Consider the following 17,049-nt stretch of genomic DNA (forward strand, 5'->3'; position numbering starts at 1 on the left):
CATTTGTTAAGTAATAGAGCTTCAGGGTCTTAACTAAGGATGAACAAATGTAGGTGGCACATGCAATGACTGAAAGTGAACTGTGTTTGTGGCACATGGAAACAAGTACTGGCCTTGGAGACAGCAGACACAAGTGTTTGTCCCTCCCTCTGCCATGAGTGAGGTTGGTGAGTCAATAGTCAGCTCAAAAAAGTGTTGTGGCTTTGCCACTAGTTAAATAGCCAGTCCCAGGGCAGCTGCAGGAATGATTTGATATCAGCTTAGGAGGTCCTCAGTGAGCTCCTTCAGTGACTTGTGTAAAGGCGTAGATGGCAGGGGACACAAAGTGCAGAGATCCTGAAAGCCTCAAACATAAGTACAAGCTAGAAAAAGGCCTGGTCAGACAGCAGCTAATCTGAAAAAGATAGGGGGGTCTTAGTGGCCTGCCAGCTCAGTCAGTCAGTAGTATGAGCTGGTAGCCAAGAAAGGGAATGAATACACAAGAAATGGCCAGAAGTTAGCACAGTGTCTGGCCCATATTAGGTGCTTAATAAATGCTTGATTTGAGAAAGAAACTAGGGTTGTTTAGTCTGGAGAAGAGAAGATTTGGGGATCTCAAAAAGTATCATCTGGACAAGGGGTTAGACTTGTTCTCTTTGACCCCAGAAGCAGAACTAGGAGCCGTGGACAAGTTACAGTTGCATACAGGCAAATGTAGATTTGATGCCAGGCTTCGCTTCCTAATGCGGAGGAGATCTGCCCCCAAGGGGAAGGAGCGGCCAGTGGAGGGAAGCAGGATGCAAAAGGGGAACTACCATTGGGTATATGTTTTTGTTGTTATTTTTTTTGGGGGGGAGGCACTGGAGTTAAGTGACTTACCCAGGGTCACACAGCTAGTAAATGTCTGAGGCCAGGTTTGAATTCGGGTCCTCCTGACTTCAGGGCCTGTGCTCTATCCACTGTGCCACCTAGCTTCCCCAACTAGGTATATTTTAGAGGGATTTCTTCTTCCATTATGTGTCTAATGAAGGTTGGCCACCTTGCAATATGTATAACCATAAGGTTATTATAAAGCATCATGAAGAGAGAGCTAACTTTGGAGTCAAGTCCTGCATACCCATAGGCCCCAGGGCTAGTCACTTACCCTCCTTATACCCGAGGCACCTGCCTAAGACAGCAGATTTGATAGAGGGAGTTTCCTTACAGAGAGTTCCCTGTCTACACCAATGAAATCTGAGGTCCAATAAACAGTAAATGTAGCATTTTAGTGAGAAGCCATAGTGTGGCATACCAGAAGGAACCAGCTTTGGCATTATTGAGTGTGAATCCTGGGTAATTCTGACCCATCCTTAACTCAGTGCCCTCAAGTAACTTGCCCCGAGTTGCCTATGTATGTATGTATTTATATATGTAGAAAGTTCTTATAGTAGAGAATTCTCTGACACCACTGATTCTGATGAAAACAAAAGACAGGAGACAAGATGAGAAAGTAGGAAAAAGTTAGTGGCATCTGACCTGACTTTTCTAGTGAATAGAAACTTGGGGTCATAAAACCTAAAGGACTTTTTCAACTGCAGTATATTATGACACCAGTAGGTGACACCTACTGGTAATGTATGTTATTGTAACCTTATAGAATGAGATTTTGTGAATTCCTAGGTCAGAGGACCAAGACAGTCAAGTTCTGGCAGCTTTGAACATGGAATCAGTAGGTCCCAAGAGAAATTGCTGTGATGTGGGGAGAGGTAGGAATGATCCTAGAGTCAGAAATTTCCTGCCAGATTGGCCCACGCACTTTTGCACAGTGGGGCCAGGCCCTCCTGGAAGGCCTTCATGCAGGTGCTGAGCTGGGATACACAGCATCCCACACAGTGGGCTTCCGACATAGCAATTTCTTTTCCAATTTTTTTGATTTAGTCTATGTTGGAACCTTTTCCATGGGAACAAATCTCTATAATGGAAGTCTATCTAGAGAATAGGATTAATTTCCAGGCTTTGCTGGAATACATTCTGTAAAGTAAGCAGTTTTGTTTTTGGTCTGGACCTGTGATTTCATCTGTGTAGGGAGGTCCTATTTAAAAAAAAAATAAAACAACCAAAACCAAAAAAAAAAAACAACACCCTCCCTCTATAAAGGTTGTTGAGTATCTAAGTGAGTGCCCAAGGTCACATGACCCATCAGTATCAAGGCAAGATTTTCAGTATGGCTCTTTATCTACTATCAAGTTTCTGGTAATATTTGGAAAACCATTTCATATAGAAGACTGATTTACTTGGTGTTAAAAAATTCTAAAAGTGTGCCCTCGATACTTGCCATATGAAAGATTTTTAAAATTATTTAAAATACTTATGTATACAATTGTCTCCTATAGAAATTTGACTAGGAATGTTTAAGGGGGGGGGATATTTTGTGCAAGTGAGAGTTTAAATATACCTTGAAACTATATACTTCTAATAACTGATTCTCACTACATTCTTCTGTTAACACTATGGCCCTAGTGATTGTAAGAATTAATAAAATGTTTTCTTACAACAAACTTAGATGCAGTAATAAATCTATGTATGAAGTTATTTGGAAGCTACACACAGTGATGGGAAAAAGCCTAGCACTGGAGTCAGAGGACACATATTCAAATTCTACACCTGCCATTGGTCATCTCACCTCCCTTGGGCCTTACCTCACATATTATGAATGGAAGTTCTGTGAAAAAATTGGTACCATTGATCATTTGCTTATGCTCATAATATGAAATAATGTATGTATCAAGCCATGTTTGGATCAAAACTATGAAAGAATGAATGAATGGGCCTTTATTAAGCACTTACTGAGTGTTAAACACTATACTACTGAGGGCTAGAGATACAAATGTGAAAAACAGTCAGTGACCTAAGGATCTTACATTCTTATAGGGAAAGGCAACATTATAGGGGAATGGTGGCTAAGGAGGGGTATTTTGGTTTGGAAAGTTACAGGGATGGTTAGTGGAGCCAGTAGGGAGTAGATTAATAGTGGTGGAAATTGACATGTGGAATACATGTTGAATTTTTCAATGTGAAACTATACTTAATTTCCTCTATTTAGCTCCAAATTTTCCTCAAACACCCGCCCTCCCTTTTAATCCCAGGAATATTCTCTACTTTCCTCCTAGATTCATGTATATTGGTGCCATTCAAACCCTAGAGTGTTCTCTGGCCAAATACATTTGGGAAATGCTGAACTAAATGATATTGAAGGTCTCTTCCAGATGCAAAAGACTGGGGTTTAATCATTTTCTTTGTGGTTGAACCACAGCTCTGCATTTTTCAGTTGGCCGCATTGTTGTAGTTATAGATGGCTAGCAGACAGACAAACACATCAGAAGACTGATGGTGAAGTATGTCTCCCACCTCTTGGCAAAGAAGTGGTAGGCGAGGTGCAGAACAAGGCATTTGCTTGCAGATATGGCCGATGGGGAGATTTGTTTAACTTATTTGTTATAAAGGAGAGCTGGTGGAATGTCAGTGGTACATGACAGTGATGTAAGGAACATCTGGAAAATATTTACTTTTTTTTTTTTTTAACAAAGATCGACCAAACTTGCTATTTTGGAAAAGAAATACATTGCTTGGGGGGTGGGGGGCTTTTTCTTTTTTGGAGGGGAGAAGGCAGGGAAATTGGGGTTAAGTGACTTGCCCAAGGTCACACAGCTAGTAAGTGTTACGTGTCTGAGGCCAGAATTGAACTCAAGTCCTCCTGACTCCAGGGCCGCTGCTCTATTCACTGCACCACCTAGCTTCCCCCAAAGAAGTACATTGGAACCCTAGAAAATAATGCCTTGACTGTAACCTTGACCATGAAAATTGTTGGCATCCATTTTTTTCCTTTGAAGAGCCTGAAATTATGCAAGACTGGAAAGAAGATGGGTAGGACATGACTTGACGGGCCATTCTAAGGCTCTAGTGTTCAGTGGGATGGGAATAAACAGCTGTCCCATTTGTAGGTGAATTTGTGTATTCAGTATGTCACCAAATACAGAAATGTGCTGACAGAAGTAGTAAAGATATGTAAAGCTATTAATTCTGTAATGACAAGGTCATTTAAAGATAAAGCTGCAAGAATGATCGATCCATATTTCCATTTGTGAATGATATCTGGCTTAACCAGAGGTTTGGGATGTATCTCCCCCACTGCAATACTGGCATCTAACCCCTGCAGCATACTCTGCAACCTCCAGGATGGTGGTACTCTTTGCCAGGAGGCGCCTGAATGAAATCAGCTCTGGGCCTGGTTCACATGACAGATACGGGTATCGCTAGGTTCGAGGGCCTGAGCCCAGGCCTGGTATTAACCAAAGATGCACTTTGAAGCATTGAAATGCCAGAACTTGTAGCCTCCAGAATCCTGTTGTGTGTCAGAGGAGCCGCATTGCCCTGGAAAAGAGATCCCAATAAGTCCCTTCTTGCATTAGTGAGTTATACCTCTTCATAGCAACATTCACAGAAATAAACAGATGAGGTGAATACTTTGGCTGCCATTATCTCCCTTATATTAATATTTCCATACTCCCTTTGAAGTTCAAAAATTACTTTTTTTTCTGGCTCTTAAGTGAACACTGAGAAGGTTCCTTTTCATATAACCATGGTTGCCTTGGTTCAGGGTCTCTCCCACCCCTTTTTTCCAATTATAATGTAAACCCAAATTTTCTTTCTTTTAAATGCAGATTTCCTTTGTTTTGTGGTACCAGTACAGAGTCTAGGAGCTTTCCTGGAGAAGCCTAAGCAGAGTTTTAATGGAATTTTCTATGGAGCTGGAGATCTGTAGCAAACACTTTGCTCTCAACTCCAGAATTCAGTATTTGTCATGACCCTCTTCTTAAAATACTTGAGTATGAGCACTTTCCCCAAGCACTCTGGGACTTGGGGGGAAAAGAAAGGTATCCTGCTTTCCAGGTGACCTGGAAAGAATAGATGTGGAGAGAACGTTCTCCAGTTAGTGTAAGAAAAGCCTTGGGGAGCAGTCAAGTCATAGTAAGCAAGTAACCTTTGAAAAGCTAATGAAAAGAATCTGGAAAATTAATGCAGTTTTTGATTTCCCATGTATAATTGATATCATATTGCTTTGCCTTCTCACTGAGTGGGGGAGGAGTGGGAGGAGGGAGGGAATTCGGAACTCAACATTTTTTTTTAAATGGATGTTAAAAATAAGTAAATAATACATTTATTTTTTACAAAAGAAAATGAATGCAGTTTAGTTATAACCACAAATACCCTTGACTATTTCTAGTCTATTTTCTTGTTCCTTCCATTAGGTTTTCCTCCCATTGTGTTGCTTCTCTTCCAGGTCATTCTCTTTCCTTTCTAGTTCAAGCCAAGAAGTGTTTATTAAGTCCTGCTCTGTGTAGGGCAGGTAGGTGGCGCTGCAGTGGATAGAGCAGTGGACCAAGAGTCAGGAAAACTCAACTTTCTGAGTTCAAATCCAGCCTCAGACACTTCCTAGCTATGTCACTTCACCCTGTTTGCCTCAGTTTCCTCATCTGTCAAATGAGCTGCAGAAGGAAATGGCAAAACCACTCCAGTATCTTTGCCAAGAAAACTCCAAATGGGATCACAAAGAGTCAGACATGACTGAAAAATTTCTGAACAACAACACTATGTGTAAGGCTGTAGTCAACACAGATTATGAAGCTTCTGGAATTAATGGAAAACTCTGGGGATTTAAAAAAAAAAAGGAAAGTCCTGGGAATACAAAGACAAAAATGAAAAAATTCTTTGGCCTGATTCATAGTCTTCCTCTCTCTCTGGATGTGTAGTGATATCATAGTGATTCATAGTGATGAACACTAGGCCCTCTCAGATTCTCTCTACTCAATTCCCATAGCCTCTATCTTAACCCTCCCTTACCATCTTAGAACTCTACCACCTCCATGATCGCCGAACCCCAAACTAGCCTCTCTGATTCAATCCTCAGCCCTGGTTTTCCATTCTTCTCTGCTAGTCTGGACCCTGGATTCAGGTGAATCCTGTGCCCTAGAAATCTTCAACCTTGAGATAAGCCAGTTGTCCTCCTTCACCATTCCTATTCCTGTGCTCCTAACACAGCTGACAAAGTTATGTTATTTCTACTCTGTATCCCAAGGTTGAAGACTACTTCTCTCCTCCTTTACTGAAATTGCCAAGGTCATCTCTCTGTCCACATCTCAGAGTACCTCTGTATCTCCTTTACTGAGTCTCTGAGGAAGAATTAATTTCAGTTCAGCAATCAGGAACCTGTTATGCTTGACACCAAAGTGAAAACAGGCCCTACCCTCAAGGAACTTACCTTTGATTGGGGAAAAAGCACGCGCATGCAAATAAGCATAAAATTTTTACAGTGTAAATATGACATTAATTTCCAGGAAGAGGGAAAACTGACATGGGGGGGGGCATTGAGGAAGGGCCTTATCTATGAGGTTTATTTGGGTTGAATTTTATATGAATGGAGCTAGGGATTCCAAGAAATATATGTGAGGCAAGGGACAACATTCTAAGGCACAGAGAAAGCCTGTGCAGAGACACAGAGATTGGAGAGGGAGAAATAAGAAATAACACTAAAAAGATAGATTGATACCAGATGATAAAGTGCTTTAAGTGCCAAGCAGAGAAGGAACAGTCGGGAGCCATTGAAGCTTCACTGCCAGGGAGTGACACCAACAGACTTATGCATTCAGAATATCACTTTGGGAGCTGTGCAGAGGTGGGTTTGGAGCCAGGGAAACTCTTTAGAAAACTATAATAGCAGACTCCTCTTACTAAAGAGGGTCTGCCTTCTTGTGCCCTTGCTGCTATCCTGTATCCTCTGGAAGCTTATACCTTCAATTCTGCATCCATATTCCTTGTCTCATCTCTAATCTCTCTCAGTCTTCACCTTCGATCAATTCTCTTTTTCTCCTATCTTTAATATCTCTTTCCTTTCTCTTCTTCGTCTCTTATTCCTCTCTCTTCCTGCCTCCCTCACTTCTTTCTTTCTCTCTCTCCCTTCCACCAAACTTCTTCACTTGACCCTGCCATCCCCTCAGGCTTCCATTCTGTATCTCTTGACTTTCATTGCCTTGCACCTAGAATTGTCTACACTTTCTGCATCTACCTCCCTACCATCACTCATTTCTCCCCTACTCTGCCCAAGGTGCTATTCTAGGAAATGGCAATACAAAGACAAAGTGTTTACACTGTTCAAGGGGGATACTGTGTGTGTACACAGAATCACACAAAGAAATTTCAAGGTAGGGAGGGCACTGACGTCAGAGTCAGGGAATTTTCACGTAGGAGGTGACATCTGAGTTGTGCTTTGATGGAAAATAAGGAGTTCTGCATGGCATTTGACAGAGAAGGAAACTGAGGCAAAAGAAAGGGACTTTTTGAAGGTCATACATCTAGTAAGGAAACATCAGAGGTAGGATCAGAAACCAGCTCCTTTGCCTCTAGAGCCAGGGCTGTCTCCCTGATGGGTCCAAATTGGAATGAGTGCTGAAAAATGGGCATTAGAGATGGCATGAGGCCATGCAGCTAACATGAGGAAAGAACAGTTTCAGTAGTGTGGTGGCAATGGAGGTCTGAATGCAAGAGGCTGGGAAGACACCAAATCTAGATGATCCTTCCTAGGTAAGAGAGAGGACAGCAGCAGCAGGAGGGGGGTGGCCTGGACATGTTTCAAGTCAGTGGAGATTAAAGGTGAGGGAAAGAAGGTAATCTGGAGAAAATGAGATGAAGGGAAGAAAGAAAAGAAGTGAAGAGGTTGACCTTGGCAAGGAGAAGGACCACCTTTTCCTCAGAGACAGAAGCAAAAGAGGAGAGAATATATGTGGGGGGGAGGGGTAGAGATGAGAAGTCGTTTGGAGATGTGGCCTACAGGAGAAGAGACAGTGTTTTATGAATGGCTTCTGTTTGCCCAGTGAAGAAGGAAGCTCAGTCTTCTGTTGGTGGGGCAGTAGGAGGGGAAGGAGTGGAATCAGAGGTTTGAAATAGTTACTGTGGAGAGTTAGGAAAGAAGAAAAGGGCCACTGTGCAGCAATGAGGGCCCAGTTGAGATGGGGCAACATACCTTTGTGGTGAACCCAGTTGACACAGTTGCACAACTTTCTCCAGATGTGTTCAGCTTATGAATTGGAACAAAAATGTCTCAAGGGAGCAGGGAAGGGATAGGGGACCTAGTATTGTGGTTTATCCAAATGTGACTGGCAATAGGACAAAGGTTAGGGTTATGCAAGGGATTCCCAGGATAAAGGATAGTTTGTGGTGGAATTGGTCAACCAGAGGGTCAAGACTTATGGAAGTGAGGGCAGAGCAAGAATGATGGACTGGGAGACCAAGGGACTAAAGACCACGGTGAGGATCAAAGCAGATATAGGAAGAGTTCTGGATCATGGAGGTAGAAAAATGATGGGTGATTGAGGGTATAACTGTCATTCTTTGCTTTGTGCCTGAGGTAGAGTGATGATGCAACCCTGAGAGATTTAGAGTGCTGAGCTGTAAGGAAGCATAGATGTGAACATAAAGTCCCAAATTTGAGGGAAGCAGGAAGACTTTGTGCCAGGTCCTGAGCATCTTGAGAAAGGTGAGAAAATTACCAGCAAGCCAATTGATTACTGGCACGAGATTGTACCAAGTGATAAAGATAAATGGAATGAATCTCCAAAGGAGGAAGGGCTGCTGAGTGGTGCTGGCAATGGGGCAGTCCAGAAGTGGGGGCTTACTCCTCTTCCTGGCCCAGCATTTCAGACGGGCATTAGAAAGGGCACAGTCCCTCCCATATTGGAGAGAGTGGCCAGGGATTGTAAGGGGATAGAGGAATGAGGTAGAGGGGCAGAGCTCTAGTAGAGTACTCCAGGTTCTACCCTTCTTCTTATACTACTGAATGACTAGGTCAAATCTAATAAGATGTCCTAAATTTACAGACTTGTTGAATAAATTGGGGCAAGTAATACATGTACATTAAGAAGATGTGTGAAGAAAGCCAGAAATTAGAGGTGGGTCAGAGAAGTGTCAGCTAGAGAGAATATGGGTGAAGATTAGTGCAGGTGGAAATAGCAGTGTTGCTGTCATCAGAGACAGTGAAAGCAGGTGTGATGGAGCAGCAGTGTCGGGAGACATGGAGGCATGGACGGAGCAGTCCAGTTATCTGGATGGCTGCTGGCGCAACTAAAGATTGTTTTGTTCTTCAAAAGGTGGAGGAATCAGGGGAGGGGGGGGAGCTGCTTTTCTGGAAATTCATTCTTGCCAACAAGGGTAAAAATGATGAGAACCTTGTTGAGGGAAGAGGTTGCATTTTCATATTTGAGATATAGAAGGAAAAGAAAGCCAGGTGCAGTACACCTTTAATATCAGGAAAGGAAATTTCAAAAGGTTCAGAGAAATAAAAAAAATTAATAGGATCTCATGGTCTAAAATTCTTTAGGGGAGGTCATCTCAGAAGGTACTGGAAACTCTCAAGAATGAACTTCTGAAGACATGAAAAGAAATAATTCCACTAAGAAGGTCAAGGGGGGGGGGGTATCTAAAGAGATCTCTAGCTTGAAGGGACCTTAGAGGCCATCAAGTCCAACTCCCTCATTTTACAGGGGAGCAAACTAAGGCCCAGGCTGGAGAAGTGGCTTTCTCGGGGTCACACAGCTAGTAAGTGTCTGAGACTAGATTGGATTTCAAGTCATTTTAATTCCAGGCCTTAGGACCCTTATCTACTCTGCCACCTTTTTGCTGTTGTTGTTTAGTCATTTTGTACTTGTGTCTGACTCTCTGTGACCCCATTGGCAGTTTTCTTGGCAGAGATACTAGACACTGGAGTGATTAGCCATTTCTTTCTCCAGGTCATTTTACATATGAGGAAACTGAAGCAAACAAGGTTAAGTGACTTGCCTAGAGCCACACAGCCAGTAAGTGTCCTAAGCCAGATTTCAACTCCCAGATGAGTCTCCCTGACTCCATGCCCAGCACTCTATATCCACCTCAGCGCCACCTACCTGCCCCTCTGCCACCTACTCGGTCAATTTAAATTTTAAGAAACTTGTGTGCAGTAAGATAGATTAAGGACAGATAATAGAAGATGAATAAAAAAGCAGAACAATCCTGGAGAAATAATGTCAGGAACACAGAAGCTCTAAATAAACAGAGTCCTAGAGTGAAAAAGAAAAATCTTAAATTAAAAATCCTAGATCTGCTAGATCCAAATGGATAGAGATCATCTTACTGAATTATCAACTTGGAAGGGCCCTATCCAAAGACCTGGGGAAAATAAATGGGTTTTCCGAGGGCTTCTTTGTTTTACTTCTAAAACATGGAATTTCCATGGGAAGTTATTTTCTTTCTCTCACCTCTGTCTCCACCTCCCCCCAGCTTTCAGGTCTTTGGAACTGTTATCACATTTTGAAAAGAAGTCTGATTGTTAGTGCTGTTAATTCTGATGCACACCCATGTGGTCCTCTAGCCAACTGGAGAGCCCGGAATTGGGTGGATGGGTGGAGGGAAACAGTTGGGTTTTTGGAGGAGGGCAGCTGTTGGTTGTTTATTTGTACTTTTACAGTACTTCAAAATATTTCTGTTAGTAGGTCTTCAAAAGTTCCTCATTTTTATAAATACAAACTGTTCAGTAGCTTATAACATTATTAATGGCCTACGAAATTTCCTTTTTTTTTTCATTGCCGTCCACTGATACCTCATCTTGCTATGAAAACTCTGAGTTCTTGAAAGGTCTGTCAGCAGAGTGCAAGCTCTGATGGGACCTACCAAGATGGGAAGGCTTTGAGTATAGGCCCAATGACAGACTGCTTATGGGTTGGCTAAGTCTGGAGAGGCTCCACCCCACATTAACCACAGGGCAATGCAAAGACCATCCACACGAGAGAATGTGATGTGGTAAAGAGAGAGTCAGAAAGAGCCAGGTTCAAGTCCAGCCACTGATGCCTATTGGCTATGCCACCCTAGGCAAGGCACCCAACCTCCTCAGATAATTATCTAAAACTGTAGGGAGTTTTTTGTCCATGCCCCCCAAAAGATTGTTAAATGCCTGCTAAGTCCTAAAAAGCATGCGATGTATAGAATCGAAGAATTTTGAAGCCTGGTTTTCAGGAATGTAGTGTTTCATATAAGATTTGAACTGGGGACAAAGCCCCAAATTCATTTGCTTTACATGTGGGTGACTAGGATCATTCATTTGCAACTTAATGAGGTTAAAAAATAAGCTCTTTGTTTGGGACTTTGATTTTATGTCTCCTCCATAGTCCTGGCAAAGGATGTAGGGGTGATTTGTATATCTGAACTGCATAAGCCTATTTTTTTTTGGCTTTTTGGAAGGCAATTGGGGTTGACTCGCTCAAGGTCACAAAGCTAGTTGTGTGTGTGTGTGTGTGTGTGTGTTAAGTGTCTGAGGCCGGATTTGAACTCAGGTCCTCCTGACTCCATAGCCTGTGCTCTATTCACTGTGCCACCTAGCCACCCCTATTAAAGAGGACAGGTGAGGAGGCAAATTAAAAGTAAGTTAGGTGAAATAGTTGAGTCAAACCAGAGACAGTAAAGCTGACTTTCTTCCCTGAGAGTATATGTGTACGTACACACACACACACACACACACACACACACACACACTCATTCACATGCACACACCTCAGCTCTGGAGATGGCAGCAGCCAGGCTCACTAATGTAATGTCATTTCTTGGACCCAGTCATGGAGAGGTATTGGCAGAACCCACTAGCCCTGGAGATAGCAGCTGTGGAGAGAAGACTACATGCGGGATGGAAGCAGCTGGGACAGAAGTAGAATGGCAAGATTTCCTGACCCCTAGCCTTCTGTAGAAATCTCAAGAGTTGGGAGGGCCAGCCTCATTACAGAGAGAAGAGGTACAAGCACGTGGAACCAGAGCTGAGGCACAGTGTCCATTGGACTGCAGATCCTCTGGGAAGGGCATTGCCTCACTGGTAGCCCCAAATGTCAGATTCCTTTCAGAGGAGACTCAGACCCTTTGGGTGGAGCTGTTAGATTGCAATTCTGTCGAGCTCCCAAGGGGAGTTGGGAAGTTTACTAAGAGGTGAGGGATTGACTCTCCTTTTAAGGGGGATTGTGAGTCTGGAGGGAGGGAAGGAGGAAAGAACTGTTCTTGATTAATGGACTATTGGGAGTCCTCTCAGTGCTGTCTGAAACATTGTTAGACGGGTCCTCCAAAGGAACTGAAGGATCCCCTTTACCAACATCTGTAGAGACTTAAGTACAACTTAGCATCTTATATTCTCAGGGTAAATTTTGCATAGGGTAAAAGTGAGCCCAAAAGAGTGATATGTATGCTGGGCCACAAGTTACATGTGTATAAGACAGTGCCTGGCAAACAGTAGGCCCTTAATAAATGCTTTCATGTTCATTGATTATTAGTGAGATGGTACTCTCACCAATGACACTTGTTTTATATCAACAAAAGCTTGCTCATGTCCCTTTGTTGAGTTTAAGAGGTTTCTCTGATATAGTCTGTGTTTATATAAAGGTTTGGGGTAGATGCAACTGGGAATAAGATACCCCACACACTGGACCCTAGGTAAATGATATTTTCCATTTCCAAAGCCATCATTGTGGCTCTGCCAGAAACAAATCCCCAGCTCTGGAGAGAGGAAAAAGGGAAAAGCGACTCCCCAGAGGAGGCAAGAGTGAGCATGGCTGGCCCTTGCTACTTAACCGTTCAACTTGGCTGTTCGTTTATTTGAAAAAGAATGTATTAATGAAGCTGCCCGTTTCTTTCAGGTGGGTGTACATGGCATTAGAATAGAGTTCATCAATGAAAAAGGATCAAAGCGCACCGCCACCTACCTGCCAGAGGTCGCAAAGGAGCAAGGTCATTGTTGCGCTTTATTTCATGTGATCTAGTAAAGAATTTAAAGAAATATATAAATAGAAATTGCAGTATCTGACCTTGCACTCATGTCCGATGGTGAATCAATATGAAATTGGAAGGAATGGCTCTTTTCTCATAAGGCCACTTCATTTTTCTATATCATAGAAGTGAATTGCACTGTATGCCACAAAAGTTTTAGCAGTATACTAAGAAACCCTTAATGCAAAAAATTATTAATTTTGTATTAGAAAGCGAACTATTTGGGGAGTAGTAAGTTGTTGATCATAGAAGTACCATTTTCTTTTGGTTTGGGGTTTTGTGCGTTTTTTGATGTGCAAAACTTTTAGTGATTAAAAAAGGCTTTGGGTGTATATTTTTGTTTCTATGTATGTGTATGCATGTGTATGTGTGTGTATTATACACATATGTAAACACACACACATACACCATTCTACCAAATGATTCCTGAAACATCCAAATTAATTTATTTGGAGCAAACCATAATATTGCTTTCATGATTCTAGCTCTATTAAGAATATTGACTTTCCATTATTTAAAGCCATTGAGAACATATGAATGGTTTGCATAGGAGTATGGAAGCAAGAGGGCAAGAGTTTTGTACCCTTGGTTAGTAGTTCTTTGTGCAGACCCTTAAAGGGAGCACTGCACCATATAATTCTAGCTTCTGTAAAGCAGCTACCTGAGCTTGTTAGCTTGCTAACATTTCTCTTTCCCAAACATAATTCCCAAATTCTGGTTCTATACCGGCCACACTTACTTTGGCCTTTGGGGTTTAGCAAGTTAAGAAACGTTTGTCAAAGTTATTTTTTCTTTTTTTCTGCCAAAGCTTTTTTTTGTTCACCAAATAAATTGCTTTTCCCTTTATTTTGTTTAAAAAAAATTGAGAGCATTAAGCCAGAAAATCTTGAAGACAACTAGCTGTAAGAGTGACTGTTTCAGGTGCTTCCCAGCATGCACAGTTTTTGTTACTAGAGAGCAGTCCTCAGTATGGCTGGAGAGTTTGTTAAGAGAGACAGCTCAAATGAGCCTCCAGCTTTACAAGTCAAATATAAGAACTAGGAGAAAAGCCACAAAAAAAAACCCTTAGCTATTTGGTTTGAGTTATAGGCTGTATTTTCCCCCATCTAGCTTGCACAAAGCCCAAGTGTGGAGATCCAATTTAATCCTCACTGGCCCCCCCACAAGCACTAGCTGCAGCTTTGCAAGGGGCCTTAACAGATGCTGGAAGAGCCCGGGGCTGAAACACATGCCCTTTTGGTTGTTACAGTGGCAGAGATGCTGCTACTTTTGCTTGCATGCTCCTCACCACACCCTGCCCCGTTGCTAGGGCCTGCGGGCATCCCTGCTCCAGAGTGCTTAGGGAAGTGGATCCACTCCCAAGGCCCCTCAGCCTTCCCATACCTCTGAGACTAGAATGGCTGGGGAACTCTTCTGAGCTACCATTGCTGGGACTCTGTTTCCTCCTTGTAGACCCTAGAGTGCTGAGATAAAACTGAAGTTCAGTGTCAGGAGTAGAGAAGTTAGAGGACCAACCCAAACCTTAGGTTGTATGAGGGTGCTCAGCCTCTCGGTTGCCCAAGGAGAGAAGTACATTAAGTTAGGAATGGGGAGTCACCTTTCTTGGCTGGATGCCATCCTCCCATGTCAAAAGTCTGACTTGTTAGATCATTATTTTTCAGTGTAAGAGAAAGTGCCATACATATATTTTACCTTTCAAAGAGATCTTTTTTAGGATGTATCCTAAATTCAGACCAATAGAGCACTCTTCAGGACCAATAAAAATGCTCCCCACTTTTGCATAATCTGTGTTTGACCCTCCAGGAGTCTAGGTGTTGCTATGTTAGTTAATTTTCTTGAATACAAGATTCTCCTCTTCCTATCCCATTTCTAAATATGGAAGGAGGAGAGGAAAGCACTTGAGTTTGCCATAGATTCTTGTATGGCCAGTTTGTTGCCTTTTCAAGTGATACTGGCATCTCTTAAGACACCTGTGCTTGGTCCCTGATGAGTAGAGGTTAAGGAGTATGGGAACACTCTTGTTTCTTTGGGATGACATGCCCTGTAACCCTTGGTCATTTTTTAGGCATGAGGTAGTTGAAAGGGGTATTTGTACATGTATTTGATTCATTTTCTGGTTCATTTTTAACAGGATGGGACCACATTCAGACCATAGATTCCTTACTGAGAAAAGGAGGCTACAAAGCTACAATTACAAATGAATTCAGGAAAAGCATCAAACTGACCAGGTACCTGCCTAAGGACCATGAACTCTGTGACTTGAGGCTTGAGATCTGAGGCTTAGCTGTTTTCCTGCCTTAAGTATTGCTCCATGATTTGTTCTTTAATGTTTTCTGCTTGTCTTCCCAAGTGTCATATTGGGGGTAGGAGAGAAGAGAGAGGGGAACATTAATTGTTTAGAAGTCAGACCACTCTCAACTTTTTCATATCTTTATCTCTGACTTACAATTTTGACTTTTGGACAGAAACTGATTTTTAGATTGAATTAGTGTGAAAAGGACCCCAACTCATTCTGACTTGGCCCTACAGAACATCTGAATTCTACTATGCCAGCCCACTAGACCCAGGAGACCCTGATCTTCTTCCTTTTACTGCAGGGCAGAAGACAGAGTTAGGGAGGCCAAAAAGTAGAAGGATTTGTAGAAAGCCATTCAGAGGGAGAGTGACAATCTAGAGCATCTCAGGAATGGGAGGGGACCTGGGAAGAGTCAGGAAAGCAGCAGGAATCCCTGATCTTTGAGGAAAGCTTGCCAGCTCCCTTTGCTCCCTGGTTTTAAAGTGCTGGTCAGGGCGTGTGGGCCTATAGGTTGTCATAAGGCTGACACTTGTTAAGGAAAATCTTGTGTTCTTCCAATTTGTTTTGTTTGCTTTTCACTTTTTCCTCCCCGACCTTATCTCACTCAGGGCTAGACCTATGTCCAATTCAGTACCTCAGGTAAATAAATATATAATCTTGAAAACCAAGCCCCTGCCCTTGAGGAGTTTATATTTATTTTGCCTGCAGTCGAGGTCCCAGGGAGGCCATAGAGGCTCTTTGTTCCCATAAGAAGTCTACAGAAATCAAGAGAGAAGAACAGCTGTGAGTTCAGCTACGTTAATATGAGAGGGAACACCAGTTGGAGCTTTGTGCCTTCCCACCGTGCAAATGTAAAGATACAGTCAAGTTGTTTAAGTTTAGTCTTCTTTTTTTTAATTCTATTTTATTTGCTTTTTGGAGGCAATTGGGGTTAAGTGACTTGCCCAAGGTCATACGGCTAGTTTTTGTGTTAAGTGTCTGAGGCTGGATTTGAACTCAGGTCCTCCAGGGCTGGTTCTCTGCTCCCTGTGCCACCTAGCTGCCCATTAAGTTTAGTCTTTGAATTGTGGGAAAATTCCTTCAAAGATCAGTTTTAACACCATTCAAAGCTATTCCTTCGAATTTGGGTCACATCTAGCCAAGGCCAGGAATTTTGAAGTAAGTTGTCCATTCTGGTCTGTGGATACAGTACAAATTAAAAAAAAAAAACCCAAGTCCAGAGTTCTAAATTCACAAAAACAAAATGTTGTTAGAAATAAGCAATTTTAATATTAAATATTATACTTCTTTAAGATGCTTCTTTTAAAAGGCAACTGACCTTAGAGTCAGGAAGACCCATTTCTGAAAAAGATAAATCTTGTGAATGTGTGAAAGGCCCTTCACCTCTCAATTGCCCCTAGGAACTCAGTGGAAGGAGAAGTTGTCAGTCTATGGCAGTAGAGGGAGTTTCCATACCAAGAGTTCTCCACACAAACACCTAAACTCTTTTTTTTATTATTATTTTTTAATTTTTTAATTAATTTATTTGTTTCCTTAAAGTTTACAGGATTCAATTCCACAATTCCTTGAGTTTCACATTTTGTCCCCCTCCCTCCCCTCCATAACTCTTAAAAGGAAGAAAAGTAAAACATGAAAAAGCTTGGGAAGATAATTCACTGTACCTTTTCCATCCCGTTAGATTGTGAGCTTCTTGAGGGCAGGGACTGTCTTTTACTTCCTTTTTTATTCCCAGAGTTTAGCACCATTCCTGGCCCATAGTAGGTGCTTAATAAATATTGATTGATTGATCTTTCAATAAGGGGCAGTTGTGGGGAATGGGAGTGTAGAAAGAACGCTAGATTGATGAGTAGTTTAGGTTCATCTCTGTAGAAACCAGCTGTATGACCTTCAGTCAGAGAGTCACACCCCCC

At 42.2% G+C, this 17,049-nt stretch overlaps 1 protein-coding gene across 1 annotated transcript in view; it reads left to right on the plus strand.

Annotated features, from left to right (window-relative positions):
- AMMECR1 (AMMECR nuclear protein 1) overlaps window positions 1-17,049 on the plus strand; it is a 137,557-nt gene that overhangs the window by 116,180 nt on the left and 4,328 nt on the right. Inside the window, exons 4-5 of the mRNA XM_069100424.1 lie at window positions 12,714-12,804; window positions 14,975-15,071. Of these exons, the coding sequence (XP_068956525.1) occupies window positions 12,714-12,804; window positions 14,975-15,071 (188 nt within the window). The remainder of the gene's footprint in view (window positions 1-12,713; window positions 12,805-14,974; window positions 15,072-17,049) is intronic.

Source organism: Petaurus breviceps, unplaced genomic scaffold (assembly GCF_028583685.1).
Source record: "Petaurus breviceps papuanus isolate PSGF00001 unplaced genomic scaffold, PetGlider_PUasm1.0 400, whole genome shotgun sequence".
Lineage (NCBI taxonomy): Eukaryota > Metazoa > Chordata > Mammalia > Diprotodontia > Petauridae > Petaurus > Petaurus breviceps.